The sequence below is a fragment of the Corvus hawaiiensis genome, chromosome 6 (assembly GCF_020740725.1).
Source record: "Corvus hawaiiensis isolate bCorHaw1 chromosome 6, bCorHaw1.pri.cur, whole genome shotgun sequence".
NCBI classification, from domain to species: Eukaryota; Metazoa; Chordata; class Aves; order Passeriformes; family Corvidae; genus Corvus; species Corvus hawaiiensis.
Genome location: NC_063218.1, coordinates 37929216 through 37949267, shown reverse-complemented (window position 1 = coordinate 37949267; position 20052 = coordinate 37929216). Strand labels below are relative to the sequence as shown.

The window sequence follows — 20052 nt, the reverse complement described above, 5'->3', positions numbered from 1 at the left end:
CCTCGTTGACCATATAGCTTAACTGTGACTACATTCTCTTCATGCATGTCTCATGCTTTTTTCCCTTTGAACTAACAAGCAGATGATGGGATCAAGTCTAATGTTACTGCCCCAAAGCCAGAATATATGAGGCCACTGATAAATAATACTTGGATAACTACTTCAGTAATCTCAATATAACTCATGCTATGCTTTATACTGCATATACTACTGTATAATCTTATATGCATTAAACAAAGCAGTGAAGAGAAAACTCATACTAGGTTTATTGGTCTTGTTGAAGACAATCAAGTCTCCCATATACAAGATAGGTGTTCTCATGAGCTAAATTCTTTACATATTTGTGTTGTGATGCCTATCCTTCTTTCTCACAGTCCAATTTGTATCAATGTTAATTTTCTCTGCTTCTGGATTTTTCCTTGTAATCACTTGGAACACTTTGAAGAAGATGATAAGCATATCACAAAACCTGGCATAATCCTGCATTTCAAACCGTGTTCAAAAACATCCCCATGAATCACTTCAATAGTCAGTAGTTATTACAGTATGTGCCTTATTTCAAAAGTTTTAAACACCTAGTTTATCACTGCCATCAGACCTTTAATATATGAAAAGCCCCAGAAAATCAAGGAAAATCCCATGAGATTTCCAGCCTTCCTGTGAGAGACAGTAATAATTTGGTTCACAGTACCAAATTATTATTATGCTCATCTTGGAAACCTAAACTTTGGCTACACATTGAAGACCGCAAGTGACTGTCATTACCTGCTGCTCATTCCCAGAGAGCTCATGCTCCAAGGCTACATGATTTCGGAGCTGGGTTTGCACACCTCTCATGTCCTTAGCAACATCATCTGGAATACTTTTGGACTTCTCCTAGAAGGAAGCAATTAGAGAAAGCTTTGGTTTTTTCCTACTTCCAAGCAATAATCACTACAAGCCTACATGAATAATTTTGGGTACTCTAACTCATACTGCACAGTTGAGGGCATTGAGTTACTCAACTATGATAGGTAAAAGGAAGGCAGAAAAATCTCTCCTAGTAACTCACTTTTAAATATCTTAATGGTTAAGCTATTCAAATGGATGGTTAGAAATGAAGGTTCGTGTCTTTTCTTGATCAGACAATACAAGAAAATGTCTTAGAGGCTTTGTGTTGGAAATCAATCTTGAACAGCTACTGCAGTGACAGCAAATTCTTAAAAGCAACAGCTTTAGCCCATTCTTTGAGATACAGGTGGTCTTCCTATGAACCATCTTTAGATAAGATTTTAGCTATAGATGCACAAGAAAGATCACTGTAAAGATGAGAGAAATGGAGGGACCGTTACATAAATGGAAACTTCAACATGTTTTTAATTCAGCAAAGGTTCTGAGGGGATTTAGTTGTTACCCAGACATGCACTGGAAATGCATGAAAAAAGAAAAGTCATTTCGGCTGGAGAACAGCACTGCTGCTAGAATAAAATTATTAGAAACTCTTTCCAGGTCAGTTTAGGGAAAATTAGCAGAACGTTTCTCACCATTGGAGAAGAGCATTTCTGCAACAAAATCACTAGTTTGGGACACCAACAACACATCTTGGTAAGGTGCTATGAAAGGAGATGCATGCTGTAGTTGCCTATATTATGATGGCACTGGAGTTGGTGACTTAAGCAAGATCTTCTCGTACCATGTTCCTGTGAGAATGGGCTTTCCCTTATACACTTCTGACCAGCATACACAGGAAGGGGTGGATGAGATGACTGCTCTCCCTCCCTGGTGTGAAGATATTAACAATATGCAGTGCAAGAAGGGTGTAGTGGGTGTAGTCGTTGCCTGGACCAAATGAAGCATGGGGATAAACCAGCAGCTGATCTGTGAAGTGTTTCTGAACCCTTACTTGTCACTGTCTCAGCATTAACTACTTCATCACTGAAGTTAAATAGGCACCAGGTTCGGAAAATCCCAGCTGGTATACAGTGAAATATTATGTTTGAATTTCTATTCATGGCAGGGGAAGAAAACAGGAATAACATGGTTGAATAGGGCAGCCTCTGCCAGCACAAACAAGTAGAAAATTCATCGCATGTAACCAAACAAAGCCCTATTGCCTTGCAAACAGTGGAACCCCTTGGATCACTGCCTCCTATAAACATCTGCATTAGGGAAACCACACCTCTCATTACAGCAAGGATGTGGTTTCTCTGTGAAATTCTTCAGGATGTTCAGATCAAACAGAATGCTGAAGATTATTTTGGGGGACTTCTGCCCCTAGTTTTCACACTGGGACTGTTTGAAATCATTGCCAGTACTGGGGCACTGGCATGAGAGGAAAAGATTTTTGGCCCAGCTTTTCACATCAGGTCACATGATTGCTTGACAGCCTTCCAGGCTAATGGTCACTGTAACCCAAACAAATGCCTTTTTCACAGGACAGTTCTTCAGCACACATAAAATTACAACAGTGTACAAAGAACTGCCGTGGTAAGGCAGTAGTTTCTTAGCCTGATGACTGCAAACAACAGTACTGTATGCACTGCACTGTGAGGCAGCTTAGTTCAAGCCCTGATCTTCTCAACTTTTCTCACAGATCAGCAACTCCAGTTCTACCTTGTTTCACCAATGGTTCTCCTAAAGTAACCAGTCAAGAGTCTAAGGATTATCCAGGATTTTTTTTTAATGCTGTGAGTAACCACACTGGCTTCTCACTGAGAATTTTTTTGAAGTCAGGAGTAAGAGTGCTGAGAATCATAAGCATATTCCATAAAAAAAGCTGAAATAAATTTTGCATTATATGAGATTTCCCCATTAATTTTTACCTCAATATGGGCCAGAGCATCTGTCAGATCTTGGTAACTCTTGTGAATCGCCTCAGCATCTCTCAGCCGCTCACCTCGTAATCTGGTAATTTCTAACAACTCCTCCCAAGAGTTCCTTCAAGGTAGGATGGGGAAAAGAACCATGTAAAACATTAAACTAGGAATAAAGGAGACCAACAGTCTGAAGAAAGACTGAAAACAAAACCTCTTATTGCTTTGTTTTTCATCCCTGCCATTAAATTCTGTTGGAGTGATTCTCTGAGTGGCAGCATGGCTCTCACCCTGCTCTGTCCTCCTGCTTGCTCTAGGAACTTAAAGAAATGGTCCTATTTAAGAGTTCCCCTCTCAATTGCACTTTTCAGGATTTTTATGCAGTACTTGGAGGACTGAGTCATAGGATCAGAGAATATCCTGAGTTGGAAAGACCCACAAGGATCATTGAAGTCCAACTCCTGGCCCTGCACAGGACCGTGCATCACACCATACATCTGAGAGCCTTGTCCAAGCACTTCTTGAACTCTGACAGGCTGGTGCTGTGACCACTGCCCTGGGGAGCCTGTTCTAGTGCCCAACCACCCTCTGGGTGAAAAATCTTTTCCTAACATCCAATTTAAACCTCCCCTGACACAGCTTCAGGCCATTCCCTCGGGTCCTGTCACTGGTCACCAGAGAGAAGAGATCAGTGCCTGTCCCTCCTCTTCCCTTCATGAGGAAGTTGCAGATTGCAATGTCCCCTCTCAGATTCCTCCAGGCTGAACAGACCAAGTGACCTCAGCTGCTCCTCATATGGCTTCCTCTCAAGGCCCTTCATCATCCTTGTGGCCCTCCTTTGGATGCTCTCTAATAGCTTAATAACTCTTTTACATTGTGGTGACCACAACTGCCTGCAGACATACTTCTCCTTTGGGCCAGTTTGGACTGATACCAGAACTAAGAAGCTCAGAGCATTTTAATGTTATTCTGCAGAACAGTCATGGCATTCAAACTCAAAAACAAGAAGAAATAAAAAGCATCTAAACTCCAAGTCTTTCAGCTGGTGATCTTGTTTCAAAGGGCAAAGGAAGTTCACTCATCCTTACTTGTAAAGCACCTCCAAAGCAATTTAGAAGAACCCAAAACAGCAAGTAGATGATGCTAATTTTAAGTGAGGCTGGCAGCAGCTCTGTACCAGTGAGACAACCACATAGTTTGCAATTAGAGAATTAGGAGGACATGACTTATCCTTGTCTAGTTTCTTGTTACTGCCTCCTCCTCAAGAGCAAATGGAAAGAACAAAGCATTTTAGAGCTAACACAAGGCTCCTACCTTAGTTGTTTCTGCATCTGCCGAATTTCCCACGACTCAGAATACCCTTGGTTCAGCAAGTTGTCTGCCAGCTGCTGGAAAGCCACAACTCTTTTCCCAGCCGCTTCCAACTGGTGTCGGAATGTGTCGTATTTGGCACAAAGTTGCTTTTGAAGGGAAAACAAGAATAACCAAAAAAAACTCTTTTGAGTGCTCTCTTTTTCCAAACACACCTGCTCATCTATCAGAGCACAGCCAGGTAATAAGCTGATAATACTTAGAGATGGAGAAACTGCAGAGAATGATTGGATTCTACCTTCAAAGACCATGAGGAGCTTCAAACTCTTAGCAAAAGATGAGGTTTGTGATGCAGATGGGAGGCAGAAACATTATTACTAGGAATAGAAACAAACATTCTATGTACAATGAAATTATTATATTAATTATATTATATATTATATAAATTATTAATTATGTGTTTTCACTTAACAAATGCAAATGTGTATTCGGTACTGTAAATGGATAATGTAGTCTGATTTTAAGGTTTAGAACACAAGATATTTTGAAATAAATTATAAGAATGAAGATTCTGAATGGCTGTTGATTTGTAACAGGCTGACACTAGATTGGTTTCTGCGCCATGTGAAAAGGTATACCTAGAGATGTCTGTACATCAGCAATCACAATTTAAAAAATAAAATCCTAAATGACTACCATACAGAAATATCTGCTTATTAAAAATAGAAATGATTTGCTCTCTGAAGGTGTAGACATTTTAGCACACAGTTGTTTCAGACACCTCAGCCCTCATGATAACAGGATGTAGTGCTGCCTGTTCTTCAATCCTTCCCACCCACTCTTCATCCTTATCTCTTCCCGTCCTTCAGTTATTTATACTTACTCCTTATTCTGTCTTTTATGTTTTCAAGAACAACCTTGGTATCTATTTACAGTCTCACTACATGCAATTCATTTGATTTTTGATCTGTTACTCAAAAAACTCACCAAGACATGTTCATAATCATTTCCACAGTCTTCAGAGCTGGCTGTTTGTTTCTGCTGAGTGATCCAGTCCTCCAGGTCTTCATATTCTCGTAGAAGCTCATGCAAGACAAGAGTTTCATCAAGCTTCTTCCCTCTGTTGGGGGAAGGAGACAAGATAATATAATTAGACCAAAACAATGTAAGAGAACAGAAATCAGTAACTTTCTTCCAGTGACTCCCTGAAACCTCTCACCATCAAGACTCATTCTCTTTAATGAAAGAGCTGACTATTTCTCAAAATTGGAAATTATGATTGTAGGATGACAGATGTCAGCCAGGTGACGCTCATCTCATTAGCTGGGTTTCCCAGAAGAGCACTGTGCCTATCTGAGCTCTTTCCCTGTTCTGTTTTTGATTTCAGTTGGGGTTTCTTGTTGCTTTTGCTGTTTTTTTTCTTCCCATGACAAAGTATACCCTTTATTTTTTTTTCCAGATCTGTCCTGATCTGTCTTTCTAAAGATTATTGAATTGCTTATGAAAACAAGAAGGAAATGTTTCTGAGGGTGGTGCATCAGGAAAGCAGATGCTATGAAAGCCTTTTGCTGTAATTCTGCTCATATTGCCTGTTTGGCAGAATTGTTGCAACCTGTCACATATTTCAAATGGTCTAGATTATTTTATAATTCAACCAGACATGTTACAGGGCTTCCACAACAAATAATACATCAATTTTTCATCTGCTAGCACTGCCTGGCCATTGTGCAAATATTCCAGGAAAGAAGAACCTGGCTTCCCACTTTGAATCCCAAATGTTCATCACAAGAGATGCAACCTGTTAAGAGTCCAGCCCAAGGAGAACGCAGACCAGCAGTACAAACCAGAGCACCAATAAGGCACCATGAGACCCAGCTTAACATTTAGAAAGAATGAAAACAAAACCTTCCTGTGTTCAACACGCACAAATGTTTTGATATTTCTAGATTATTTCTTTTTCTGAACCTTTCTTTCACAGGGCTTTCTATTGATGCTTTTACTTTTTCAACTGTAAACAAGAATAAAAAGGAAAGGTGAAACACCAGCATTTTCTTTAGGCTTGATTATTCTAGTATTCAGATTAATTTATTTGTTATTCTGCTTGCAGAGCCCCATTCCTTTTCTGAGTGAAATATTTGTGGGGAAACAATCTAAGTTGTTCAGACATTTTTTCCTTTCTGACAACAAACTAGAAATGTTAACACTCTCCGTACAAGCCAACTCTCCTGTTGTGAATATCTTGCTGTAATAATAACTGAAAGAAAGTGAAATGAAAAGTTCATTCATTCAAGAATATTTATTCATTCAAGAATTATTCATTCAAGAATAAAAGCCTTCCTATACTAGTACAGTCACTGAGCATATAAATAAGTGTATCCATTATTGTCTCCCTTACTATATGTAAAAATTAAGTAGTTTTCAATAGCATTAAGGGAACCTTCTAAAATATTTTTTCCCATTGATAGCAGAGTCTAAATCCCACAAATGCAAGTCAGAATCTGGCACCTCAACTCACTTTACAGGAGGATGATTAAAGGTAAAGAGGAAATTTGTAGGTATCAAATTCTTAATATGTAGCAAAACTCCTTGAATAAAATGTAGAGGTCTTGCTTAGTAAAATGAAAAGCTCATAAATGCACAGAATTATAAATAAAAAACAAGCAATTTCCTAAATAAAATTGAAAAAAGAGGATATAATTAATAGAATTTAATTATAAAATTGTAATTATTAATAAAACCCCATTATAATTATAATTAATAAATTATTTATAATAGAATGAATATAAATTTCAGTGAAGTAACTGGAGATATCCTTTATTGATTTCAGTGGGCTTTGAATCTAATTTAGGACCCAAGGGGTAGTTCTGTTTTATACCTTGCTGCTGCTAACTCCTGTAACTCCTGGAGTCTTGAATGAACTTGTTCCTTTGGTGCATCAACTTCAACATACTGGATGGAGCCCCCAAGAGGAAGAGTTTGGGCATTTTCACTCAGTTCTTTCAACAAATCTTGATAAACTGCAATCTCGTGCTCCAGTGCCTGACAAAGTAAAACAGTGAATTGAGAGCCAGGTGCCCAAGATATCCACCGTTAGTGAACAGCCTAGGGTGTAGTGATTGAGCCATTGAAAGAGAAGTACTTTTGGGAAGGATGTGGCATCTCCAAGACTTGATCAATTTTAGAGTATTTTCTAGCAACATAAAAAAAAAAAGTACAGAAATCAAAATAAATTAGATGGATTAAGACAATTAAAAGTAAAGCATTCCTGGATTAATACTTTATCTGTATCTTTGATTTTAGGAAAATATTATAAGGCTTCTGCATGCATCTGTTGAAACTGAAAAGCAGATACTCAGCTTTGGCCTCAGAAAAATATAAAAATATTCACCATCCTCCTTTTTCCCCAAACTACATTTTTCCAAACATGTTAGTAAACTGCACTGATCTCTTCTATCAGTCTATCCATATGTAGACATATATCAATGCAAAATATCTTGTAGATGGCTGGGCACTCAACTACCAATGCGACAAAAAATTTTATGACAGCAGAGAGACCAAAAGATCAGGCTAGCCTACAGAATTTAAGCAGAGAAATACCTTATGTTTCTTGATGAGTTTCAGTGTTCCATCTTCATCTTTACCATAGTCCTTGTTTGTCACAAGTGGATATTTTTCTGCTATCCAAGCCTCCAGATCTGAAGTATTCATTAAAAACTATGAGTTAAAGAGAAAACAGGTGAACTTTTACTTCAACTTTCAAAACACTCATGTCATTTTTTTACCTAATAAATTCTAAATAGATGGTGCACTGTAAAGTTTACGTTTTATTAAATATTTAGTTCACTGTTCTCTGTGAAAACATGAAACAATGAAGGGGTCACAGATGAAAGACTTCAGTGCAGGATAACTAAGTGTGTAGTATCAGTGTTACACTTCTCCTTCCCTTGCCTGAGAAGTTCAATTCACTATAAGAACCAGGCTTCATAAAGTCTAGAGTATTGAAAAGTGTTTTTACAGATAGATGAAATAAGGGCCAGATGATCAAATACTCCAGGGAACATACTTTAGCTGGGCCTGTGAACTCTGTGCAAATGTTGTTTATGCCTACAAAACTGCATGTGCTCTCTGAATAACTGCACCCCTACATGACCCACTGATGACAGAAAATTTGGATACGTACTTGCATGCAATTTTTTTTTCTTTTTTTAACAAGCTAAGCATGAAGGTCCAGAAGCTCATAGAAAAGAATAGAGCCAAAATCTCTAACTTGCTCTGACAGTGAATGAATGTTATGTGCTCCTCAGTAACACTTTATTGCCTGGAACATTGTTGCCTGAAACAGGTAAAGAACAGCTAGCACAAGAAGTACCCTCTTTTTTGATTTCCATGTCATAATTCTCCAGTATGAAGGGCCAGTTCAGGATCCATTACATTAATTAAGTCAAAGCCTGAGACTGCATAAAGACACAGAGAAAGGAGCTACTACTAGGAGAAAAGCGTGTTCTGTGCACAGCCACAGGGGCTGGGTATAGAACCCAAGGGAAGCCTGTAGAGCAGCAGGGCTGGAGTGGGGGCTACATTCAACTATACAATCCAGCCCTTCATTCATTCCCATGAGTCTGGACTCAAGCAACTGAAAAGAATACCAGGCCCAGCAAAGCTGTTTTTTTAATTCACTTTAACACTTTGGTCCTCTTGTTTGCTGAAGAAGCTACTGTGTAAACTCTTTGCTTTAATTTGTACCTCCTGGAAGCCAACTGAATGCTGCAGCTGCTTCATCCTTTCCTCACAGGACTTCTCCAAGCCCTGCCAGGCAGTCACAAGCTCCTGGCATTTCTCACTTATTTTCTGAGCTGATGGGTGCTGGCCTAAAATCATTGTCTTTCCTTTATCCAGGACCCGTTGGACTTGCTGTTTGTGAGCATTCACTTCTGCCTGCAGTTCCTGGGAATGAGACGAAAGAGAAAATAGGAATAAAGGAAGGAAATGTGAGGACAAGTAAATTCTGTGTGCTCCTAATCCTAAGCAAAACTGGCAGCTGGTGACAGTGACCAGAGTACAGCAAGTGGACACCAGGATTGTCTTATTTCTACCACACTTGCTGGGGTGCCAGCCCCACTCACATAATGCTCTGCTTTTGGTACTGCCATTGAGAGAGGAGGGAAGGGTATGTAAGGAAGCAGCACACATCCCTTAACTTCCCCACACCAAAGTCCTCCTGGCGTCCTCTCTTTACCATGCATATGCTCCTTCCCCTGTCCAGCCAGGGAGGTTTGGGAGATGGAGCAGATCACAGGGTGAGACACAAAGCTGGGGGAATCGGAAAAGAGTGTTGAGCTGCTGATGGAAAAATAAAATATCCAAGAAGATGAAGAGTCTTGAGGATGATGCAGAGAAAGACATTGTCATCAGTACCATGAAAATTATTGAACTACTGCTCCATGAATCCTCCCCACTGGTCTTATAACCTTTCTCATGAAACTTGCAATTAAGGTGCTGAAAAATCCAGCACTGCTTGTGGTGCAGGACAGCTGAGGTGCCCCTCTGGCTGTGAGGAACTGCTACAAAGAGTCAAACTCCCCAGAAATCAGTATTAACCTATATTTATAAATACAGTCACTGTATCTTGTTCAAACCATTTTAAAAGCAGTACAGATTTAAAATATTTTTTAAATGCCTGTTATATGCTCTCCTACAAAATCCACTATGGACAAACCTCAAGATTGCATGTATAATGAAGCAGCAAGCAGAAAACTACAATAGGATGAGTATGTTACAGTCAAAATATTCAACCCAGCTCAACTTACATAGGGAAGACCCCTCTTTTTTTCTATTTAGTGTCAGATACACTAGCTTTTTATCCTCTTTTAATGGGAAGAGTTATGCAATTTCTCAGATTAATAATACTCCATAATATGACAAATTTTTGCGGTTCTCACAGGAATGTTGTATTTGTTCTGAAAACCATCACCACACTGCTGATTTGTGCCGACCCACTGAACCATTTTAGCTGGGCTAGAGCTGGAATCAGTGAATGTACTCATTGGAAGTGTTGACCATGCAGGTGCAGGTTTGCAGGCTGAGGTGAAGTGCAGTGTGCCACCATGCTATAATGCACTTGATTAAAGGAGTTACCTTGTGCTTTTGCAACAGGTTTTGAGCCACATCCAAGGACTTCCCACAGTTGGTGGAATGGGCAATAGGCAAGCGCTCATTGATCCAGTTCAGTTCCATGTCATGATAATGGTAGAACTCATAAAGATCCACAGCAGCTTCCAGCAGCTTACGCCTCTCATAAAGAGGTGCTTGCAAAGACTCAAACCTGTGGATCATCCATTAAATATATGTTAAAACAAAGCTTTGTCCTCATTCTGCCAAGGGAATTAGGCTATGATACCATTGTGGAGATTTCAAAACACTGGACACTTCTTCGCAATTAAATTTCAGTGATTAGTACTGGCTGCACATATAAGGAGCCCTTCTATGGAAGGCTACCTTTGGCAAGCAGACCTATATGATAACACTAAATGTAAGCAGAGAAAAAATTATTTACACTTTTAAAGTCCTAGGTTTGTCCTGTGATGTGTTGAATGCTGGATCACGGTACCTCTTCCAAAGCAGTGGATGACCTGTGCATAAGAAAGGGACTAGAGGAGGAGGGCAGCTAGCAAGGAGCAATGTTCAGTCATTGAGGTTGAGGTGGGTCAACAGGCAGCTGTGTAGGTGCAGATCGAAGCATAGTTATGCTCCAGCTGGGAGGAGAAATCATTCCTTAATCAACCAAGAAAAGTGTTCAGAAGGTAGAATAAAAAATGTTATTTGTCACTGGAGGTGGGTGGAGACAAAAAACAGACGGACACCATACCTTTTCAGATATTTCTGTGTTTCTTCCAGAATCCTCTGGGAGTCAAAGTGAGTGGTGGCCATTTTCCTTGCATGAGATACAATGGCATTCATTTTCTCTGCCAGCTCACGTGTCTCATTTTCCAGCTGTCTGTGCTGCTTGAGTAGATCACGGCTGGAGCGCAAATCGTGGCCTGTCTCAGATTCCTGAAGAATTTTCTCAATTTTTTCAATCTTCTTTTTGGCATCCTGCCAGGAAAAGATTACTACACACTCATACTGTCCTTTCAACAACATTTTCTTTCACTCACTCCTTCCTATGACAGCTTCCTGGACACAGTTTTTAAATCCAATTGTCCTTTCTTGGTAATATGATGGCTGGATGTCTCTAAGAGACATCTTCTGGGAATATTTTGTTTTGCAAACTATTTTGGAGTATTCTTCTCTCTGAGACACTAAAGCACATCACTGAGAATAGTCTCTTTGAAATATATTCAGCAACATAATATAAAAAAAACAATCTTCAAAGACTTCAGATTGTAGCTATAACACAACAGCAGTTCCATTCGTAATGGTCTCAAAACAGCTTCACAGCATACTGTTCTTGTTATAAAAAATTGACCAGATGACCATGTGCTTAATACAGTGCCATCGCTGCAGGCCCCAGATTGCCTCCAGGCAAGCAGTTATGTTTGCACAGCATTGACCCCTACAGAGTCTGGGTTGTTTTCCCAGTACTGGATGGGCACACAAGATGCAGTGTTGAGCCCGACTTCAACAGCCTGATGCTTTGCTGGCACTGTTACCATGATCATAACTTTGAAGTGAGCTTGGATGGCATAATATTGGGGTTTCTCTCCTGGGACTGCAGACAAAATGGAGACCTTAAAACCCACTTTTATCAGGATAGTATTCTCCTCCGTTATGTGGTGTACACACAATAGAGAAACCAGGCTCCTAGACCATTCCTCCCCTCTGTTCCTCATGACTTCCTGACCTGCAGCAGTTCCATGAGCTGTTCCTGCTGTCCAGCTTGTCTCAGCTTATCACCTCGCTCTATCATCTTGCCATACAATTCCTTCCAGTTCTTTTGAAGCTCTGACATCTTCTTCTGGACAGAAACTGCAGCATAGTGGTTGTCTTGAATCAATTGATTTCCTTTCTGGAGAAACACAGTGCATCACTTTATTAGCAGATCAGCATCTATGAATTCTGGTAAAAAATGGAAAACTTAGCTCCAGAGTGCCTTCACCTTTATCAGTGTTGTAAAGTGCTCCTCGTTAGCTAACATTTCCTTCTCAGCAGCCTCATGCCACTTCAGTTTGCGTAGAACATTTGTTGGATCACGATAGGATTCATCTGACGCTATCTTGTACTTCTCTTCCATCCATATCAAAAGCTCAGCAGCATCACGATTAAACTCCTTACAGAAAAGAAACAGGATTAAGTTGATTTAACTAATGAAGAAGTATGATCTTGAACCATAGATGAGGTTTTAAGACATCATGATAGATCCCTTTCTTATCACATTTACTAATCTGTTGCCTGTAATTGTCAGCGAAGGTTTGCATCATGGATAAAATATTTTAACCAGAAGAGAACCAATCCTCCAGCACAACTTTGTACCTCACCACTGAAAGCTAAGTTTGGTGCCAAAATTCAGAGCAACTGTACTACATTATTAAGGCCCAGAACAGTAATAAGTAATGAACAGAATAAACTTATCCAGTAGAAAAAACATTCTGTTGATATATTTCATTCAAAATCTCCATTTTTGTTTTGGAATTTTGCTATGGTTATACCTTTTAAAGTTTTGTCACCAGTGCATCACCTGCTCTCTGAAGAACAAAACTCTGTCCCACAACCAAAAAGAAAGTGAGCTGCAGTAGGAATGCTCAGCAGTTTTTGTCTCATATTAAGACAAAGGGTAAAATTCAAAATTCACAGATGCCCGACCGAATGTGCTGTATCAATTACCTGTAGCTGGAGGGAATCCAACAACCTCTGTTTTCTCTTGGCGTTGCTTTGTATCAGCTGCTCCCACCTTCTCCGGAGAGTGACCATTCTCTCTTCAATACTACCAAGAAAAACAGGAACTCCAATGCTGTACTAATATTGGTTCCCCTTGCTTATGCTGCAGTCATGACTGTGATATAAATGTAATCTAGTTTCAACAACTTTGCTGACAGGAAGAAGGGATATATGGCCCTGTCCTATCACCATGTTGGGTTTACCTGGAGAGCAGGTATTGCTTACCAGCTGCTCTGGATTTTCCTCTTGTATGGCTGTGTCACATTAGTGAATTGCAGTCATACACTGGAATGCTGCAACCTCCCTCTGCCCCTAATAATCCACAATATTGTTATATCAGTTATAAATAACTACTAACTTCCTCTTTGCTGTAAGTGCAATAAGATTTTGGAATGGCTTTCTGATGGTAGTAATGCTGGCAAGAAATCAGATCTTAAGGGCATTTTTATAAATTTGTGGGGGGAGTGTTCAAAACATTATCACTTATGATCACAAGAACATGGTCTTTTGATACTCTATTTCTAATTCTTGTTTGCAAAGGGGTCCCCTTACTAGATCCTAGTGGCTCTAACACAGAAAAAGGAATTACAGGTAACAGTTCAACTTTGACAAAAACACAAAAGAGCTGCTCCTGAAGAGTTTTGCTTGTGAAGTCTTCAGTAACTTTTTAAAAGCAAACAATATTTCTAATATACGATACTGATGAATGAAGGAATTCTTTTTCTACAGGCATCTAATGAGTTCACTTTAAGAAAGCTTTATCACTGTAATTTATGATACAAGACAAATTATTCTAGTGTCTGCCGAATGTCACTTTTAACCTAAAGCATTTCACCTATTTGTCCTGAGAGCACAGGAAATCTAATTTTTAAAAAAAAAATCCCTTTGCCCCCTCATCCACCAGACTGTGGATTGGAAGTCAACTAATTTCTCCTCAGAGAAAGTTTTTCCCTTCACCCTGATCACACTGGATCATTTATTAGAGCTCAATAAAAGAGGAGTAGGTTTGGACTCACACATGAGATGCAAAGTGCCTGCTCTCTAGTAGGTTCACCCCGTTTTCATTGAGTGCTTCCACTCGTCTCCTCAGTGCCATCAGCAGTTGTTCAAATTCCTGATGTTGCTTCAGCAGGTTTCGAACAGCATCTACATGGTCCTGCATTTGAGAAAGAAAATTTGATCAAGACTTTTCTTGCTCATATTGTTTCTGTAGCAGTGAAAAAAAATTGGACCTTACTTTCCCGCTTCTCTTTCAGGCAGGAGATACAGTGTACATTCTGCATGAGCCCAAGGATGTTCAAGGGCTACAAACAAGCAGCAGGTTTGTAACATATCTGGTTGCTCTGTTCTAGGTTTCCATTATGGTTCAATTTTCACCTTTTAAGAAAATCTGTGTTCTAAATTTATGCCAGCACTCTGGCCCATCTAGGGATGAGCAATACAAAAGACTAATTAGCAAAACTTTATTCCACTCAGTTGATCCTAAGGTATCAATGTTTTGGGTTCAGCTGAAAACATAGGCAGTGAGAGACAACCACCTCCTTCTTCAATGATTTTGCGAATATTGTGTGCATTTGTTTTTTCACTTCGTACGCTTTAATGTTCTTAAATGAAAGGAAAAGCTTTTATTTAAAAAAAGGTTACATTTTTACTTGAAAAAAAAATTACTGTGTTCAAGCTGAAGCCTTGTTTTTCCATGGATGAGTCAATTTTATATAAACCATATGACATGTACAAACAGCAACAAATCACAGCTTTAGCTGTTTTTAATTTTTTTTTTTTTTTTTTGAGGGACAATGAGCTTTGTTCTTATTAAGATGAATAAGAACATAAGGAAGTTAATAAGATCCTGAAAATCTGGTTCTCAAGTATGGAAATGCTGTGATCAGAAGAATGAAGAAGCCAATCGAATAAAGAAGATTGTTGCTAGTCCCTGGATGGGGAGAAGAAGTAGGAGAAAACAAGATCAGCTGCTGTACATACCCCAAGGTCATCCCCCCGGAGAAAGGCCTCATGGCCAGAGAGGGCTGCATTGATACGGTCTCCCTCCCTATTGAACTTCTGCAATTCCAGGCCATCCTGCAGCTTTTTCCATCGCTTTTCCCACATTTCCTCCAGCTCTTTGTTCTCCTTGGCAAGCCTCTCCATGGTCTGGTGGACATCTGTGGTCCTACTGTTACTGGGTTGTTGGTGGATTACTGTGCGCCCAAGCTCTTCCAGTTGCAGAAATCTTCCCAGAGTCAAAAAAAAAAAAAAAAAGAGACCTCTCTGCATGAGGGAATATGAATTCTCTTTCATCACAGCTCTTTGCTCTCTTGGCAGTGCCCATACACCAAGTTTCCTTCCCTCCCTTTCATTTTTTTCCTGTTGGTTAAGCACCACAAAGTACAGCTGTTTTATTGCTCAGGGGTACATGCTGGAGGCAGTGAGATTTCCCCATCTGGACTGAAAGCCCACATAAGCAGGTTTTCATGTTAAAACGGAAAAGAGGGCCAACAGTATCTGGAAATTTATAACAGTGCAAAAGAAGAACTGAAAATGATGGCAAATGGAAGTATAAGGCCTGAGAAGAAATGGGGGAACTGGAATAAAGTACAGATGGCACTCTCTGAGAGCGTCAGGAGAGTTTGTGGAATTCTACCACTGCAAACATAGAGCTCCTCCCTCCCCCTACATCAGCCATCAGGATAAGTATGCAAAAGCTGATGGGATTTTGTGTTTGCAGTCTCCTTTTGTCACTAAAGTTCAAGTGCATGTGAATAAAATTTCGGTATCACTTTCATGCACAATTTATATACATGATTTATGTGTTTCATTTTCACAGTACTGTTGTCATATCACCCCACTCTGCCCACCTTGACAGAATCTCTCTACCTTTCATTCTGAGAGCCAATTTCTATCAGCAGGTCTTGATGTTCCTTCAGCAGTTGCTCTGCAGATCCCACATCCAGACCCATTTCTTCACTGCTCAGTTTCTCCCGAATGCCCTCTGCCCATAGTAGGAGCCTACGGCTGTCTTGCAGGAAGGACTGTTGGTTTTGGGCCCACTGCAGAATGTCCCGCTTCTTTTGGATTTCCAGCTTGAGCTTTGCCAGAAGCCTCTCCATGTTTTCTACCTGCTCAGTGATGGTCCTGCTCTCTGCAGGGTTGGTGTCCTTGATCCTTCAATAAAATACATTCAACTGTATGAACACTTATTTAGAGCTTGAACCAGGACTCTTTAAAAGGAATGGATTTGGATATTAACAGTTCCATTAAAAAGAAAGTCAGCTAAGGCAACATATTCCCATTGTGAGTGTGCAGAAAACTTAAAGAAGTAAAAAACTTTAATATTTCAAATTTGAACTCCTGTGCACAGTTATCTGCTATTTTCCTACCATCACCCTTACTTCCCCTGATTACCCTCTTTCAGGACCTAAGTGATACCTCCACATTTTGAATTAGGTAACTCACATTAGTAAAGATAATTTTTTAGAGCCACAAACAATCCTTTGGTATTCATCCTCTTATAGCTGTGAAGCCTGGAAACAAACACCTCCCTAGTCACCCAGCCACACTCAAGAGAAATCAGCTCAATCCAGCAGGCAAGTGAGTTCTTTGGGTTTCTAGAAAGAAAAACTTTAAAAGCTACTCATTCTCTTTATAGCCATAATTTACAGCATGATCTTCGAGAACTAGCAAAGAAAGTGGAAACAAGGAGAATGTTTCTTACGATTTTGCAACACTCCTCAAGTATTCAATTTTCCTCTCTATCACCAAGACCTCTCTCTCAATTGTGTACAGTTTGCGCTTGTCTGACTCCAGTCCAGCAGGAGAGTTCCCTGGTTCCAGATCCCTGAGTTGGACCATCTTGTCTTGCAGTAGCACTCCTATGCTCTGACAGTCCTGAAGAAATGTCCTCACATCAGCCACTCCAATCAGCTCAGAGCCTTTCTCCTCCTTCAGAGTTTCCATGCATTGCCATCTTGAAGACAGATAAAAATTTATAGCCATTGTTATACATGAACGATATCTGTTTTCTGTTCAGAAAAAGTCTTGTATAAAGATTTCATCAGGACTTAAGTAGGCTGGGCAGGGGTGAAAACTAGCACTCCCTCACAACAGCAAAGTTCGTATCAGTGCCATCTCAAACAAGGGGACCTTGCTCAGGTGGCCAGGACACTCTGAACATGATGCAAATAAACAACTATGGTTAAAGTCAGGACCTGGGTGTGCCCACTGAGTGACAGGGTGCCAGGAATGCATTCACAACAGGTACTAAATACTCCTGGTGAAGTCAAACATGGTTTGATGTTCCTTTCAAGATTTGTGAAGTGTGTCCTCACCCTGATGCTTAAGTAACCAAATCAGCTGCAGTGCTGCAGAACTACTCTGAATACATCACTATCACCCGTGGACGAATTCACATTGTGCTTTAACATGCACACACAAATTTCTACAGTTTAAGTGACTTGGTGTCAGGGTCCTAGGAGCACTCCTCAGTCCTGAAGACATGGCACTGGGCTCAGGGCCAGACTACAGACAGGTGAGGGCTGCCCATTTCCTGCTGGTGGCACTGTTGTCTAGAAGGGATATGAATGGTCAGCTCTCCAATTGCCCCCATGAGCAACTCTCTGCTTATCTGTAGCACTTTTACCTGATGTTGATCTCTTCCATCCAAGTCTGGATCTCAAAATATTTGCTGGGACTGATCTTTCTGTATTTAGAAGCTAAGTTTTCAATGTCTTCCAGCTGGCCTTTCCCCGCAGCCAGTTCTGTTAAAAATCTCTAAAATGGAAAAATACAAGAATGAAGAACTTGGGGGGTTTCCGTTTCTGTGGACACAATTCTCAATAATCTCTTATATCCACTCATGTCCCACTTTCACAGTTGGCTTCTCCATTTGCCTGCCTGCTGACTCCATGCACATCTGTGCACACAAGTCTCATGCAGCCCCCTGACCTCCCTGGTGTGCACATTACGTCTGTCAACATATGTCCCACTCCACTGGGACACAAGTGCACTGACGGATTTTTTCATAATTGGGTACTTTTTTAAAATGATATAAGATAAACCACAGAAAGAATCCTTTTGTACCATGATATTTGTACAGGATACCATGTTCACAGGAAGATAAAGGGACAGAGTCACATCAGCTTCAGTAATTTGGCATAGTCTGTACAAAAGAAATATCTGATCTATGCAGGACTCTCTAAGTTGAAATTAATGAAAAGGCTCTCAAAACATCATTTCTCATCTTCATCTTTTCTCTTAAAGGCCAATTTGATTTAAAAGGTGTCATCTGTGAAGAGGAAAAAGGGGTACCTGATATTTCTGCTGCATGACCTCCACATTGTCTGCTTGAGGTTGAAGAGTCCGGAAAATGTTCTCTTTATCTCTCATCCATGACTGAAATTCTTCACAAGAGCTACAGAAGCGATAATATCCAATCATCTCCTCCAGAGCCTTTTTTCTGCTCTGTAAAACAGATGAAGACTTAACTATTGCTGTAATAACTCCTTACCATTTGTAGCAACAGAAAAAAGATCCTTGCATTTAAGCTACAATACACAGGTGGTAGCTTAGTAGTTTTCCCAGACACTACTGGAAGAGAATAGAACATGAAATTTTAAGATCACAGTTCTTCTTCCCAGAGCAACAGAGGTTTAAAAGTATAAGAGAATAATTTGGAGAGTGCTCAGCCCACAGACAGGCAGGGAGGCTGCTGTGCTACTTGCTGCTGCTGGCTGAAGACTTAAGGCAGTGGTCTCTAGAATATGTAAAAGTCACATACAGCATGTTTGTGTTGGTCTTTAGGGCATGATTAGAGCAGCTGGTAGTGAAAAGTAGCAAATTGAAAATGCAGGTTACAGTTTATTTTTTCTGGTGTCAGGCAAGACAGCCCGGTGATTTAGGAGCTACAGCAAGCAAGCATTAAGGGGTGTATGTGGGGGGGAAGATTACACAAAAGAATCTTCTCTTCATGGACTAAAAATACTGGGCTGTAAATGGGAAATTTGCTGACATAAATTGTGTTTTGATATAAAATTTCAATGATAATCTCAAACCTTGAAGCCCTACAGGAATTAAGAGGATGAGGCACATTATTGAACTGAAAAGCAGAAGCCAGCACAGCATTTAATTTCAATTTGAACTGATTTGGACTTGACTTTTCCATGAACTGCAAAGCAGAAGGGGATATTATACCTCAGCCATGCTCTGTAGATGTTCGTAAAGTGAATCTATTTCTTCCTGGGTCTTCCAGATATTCTCTGGAAGAAAATGATCATCTGGACTTGAGGTTCCAGTGGATGCAGTTTCAGATGTTGCCCAGGTTCGACTGAACGGCAGCTTAACTGTCTTTTGATTTAAGTCACTTGGGGCTTCCCTCTTTGTCATCTGTTAAAAAAATGTTAACAAGATCAATGGATGTAAATTTCTGATTTGGATAAAAATTTCACATGGAAGGAAAATTTGGACTTGTTAGCTCAAATACAACATTCTGACCCTTGAAACTGAAAACTTCCAGTATTTTTTGGAAACTGTTTCCACTGTTCTATTCTGAAAAAATAAATCAAAAAACTGAAAAGCATTTTGGTTTTGTTTAAAGAAGAAGTTTAATTTAGCTCATTTTAAAATATATGGATTGAGTAAAAATTCTCATTTTCTGCCCAAATCAAATTTGCTTGGTTGTAAGGGCTCTTTTTTATTTTTAGAAGTGCCAACAAAGCAAGACAATTGACTATGCTCATGGTTCTCTTTGTGGTGATGTTTTAGCACCTGAACACTTCCAGTTTCAAAACCTGTGAATCAATACTTCTATTTGTGCATCAACACTATCTTGTCATGTGCTTTTTCACATTTCATAGCAAAGTAATAAAATTTTTTTCTAATAACAATGTTGGATTGATGAGGTAAAGACCACAAGTGATGCCCACTGCTCTCAAATTTATTGGGCTAAACATTGAGTGAATATAGACATTTAAAAGAAGCAAGCTATGAAATATGCCATTCATTCATTCATGTTCCCTGAATTCTGTTATTAAATGAGCTGATCTCAAGTCCAAAGTTCCCTTTCTAGTCAGTGAAAAAGAGG

At 39.8% G+C, this 20052-nt stretch overlaps 1 protein-coding gene across 1 annotated transcript in view; it reads right to left on the bottom strand.

The window, feature by feature from the left end:
• SPTBN5 (spectrin beta, non-erythrocytic 5) overlaps positions 1-20052 on the bottom strand; it is a 91128-nt gene that overhangs the window by 56466 nt on the left and 14610 nt on the right. Inside the window, exons 12-30 of the mRNA XM_048306301.1 lie at positions 19164-19355; positions 18282-18434; positions 17614-17744; positions 16690-16941; positions 15852-16139; positions 14961-15207; positions 13994-14133; positions 12924-13023; positions 12199-12369; positions 11944-12108; positions 10969-11195; positions 10239-10425; positions 8847-9047; positions 7701-7817; positions 6979-7142; positions 5091-5223; positions 4107-4252; positions 2802-2916; positions 766-876 (exon numbers count right to left, since the gene is read on the bottom strand). Coding sequence (XP_048162258.1) covers positions 766-876; positions 2802-2916; positions 4107-4252; positions 5091-5223; positions 6979-7142; positions 7701-7817; positions 8847-9047; positions 10239-10425; positions 10969-11195; positions 11944-12108; positions 12199-12369; positions 12924-13023; positions 13994-14133; positions 14961-15207; positions 15852-16139; positions 16690-16941; positions 17614-17744; positions 18282-18434; positions 19164-19355 — 3240 coding nt within the window. The remainder of the gene's footprint in view (positions 1-765; positions 877-2801; positions 2917-4106; positions 4253-5090; positions 5224-6978; positions 7143-7700; positions 7818-8846; positions 9048-10238; positions 10426-10968; positions 11196-11943; positions 12109-12198; positions 12370-12923; positions 13024-13993; positions 14134-14960; positions 15208-15851; positions 16140-16689; positions 16942-17613; positions 17745-18281; positions 18435-19163; positions 19356-20052) is intronic.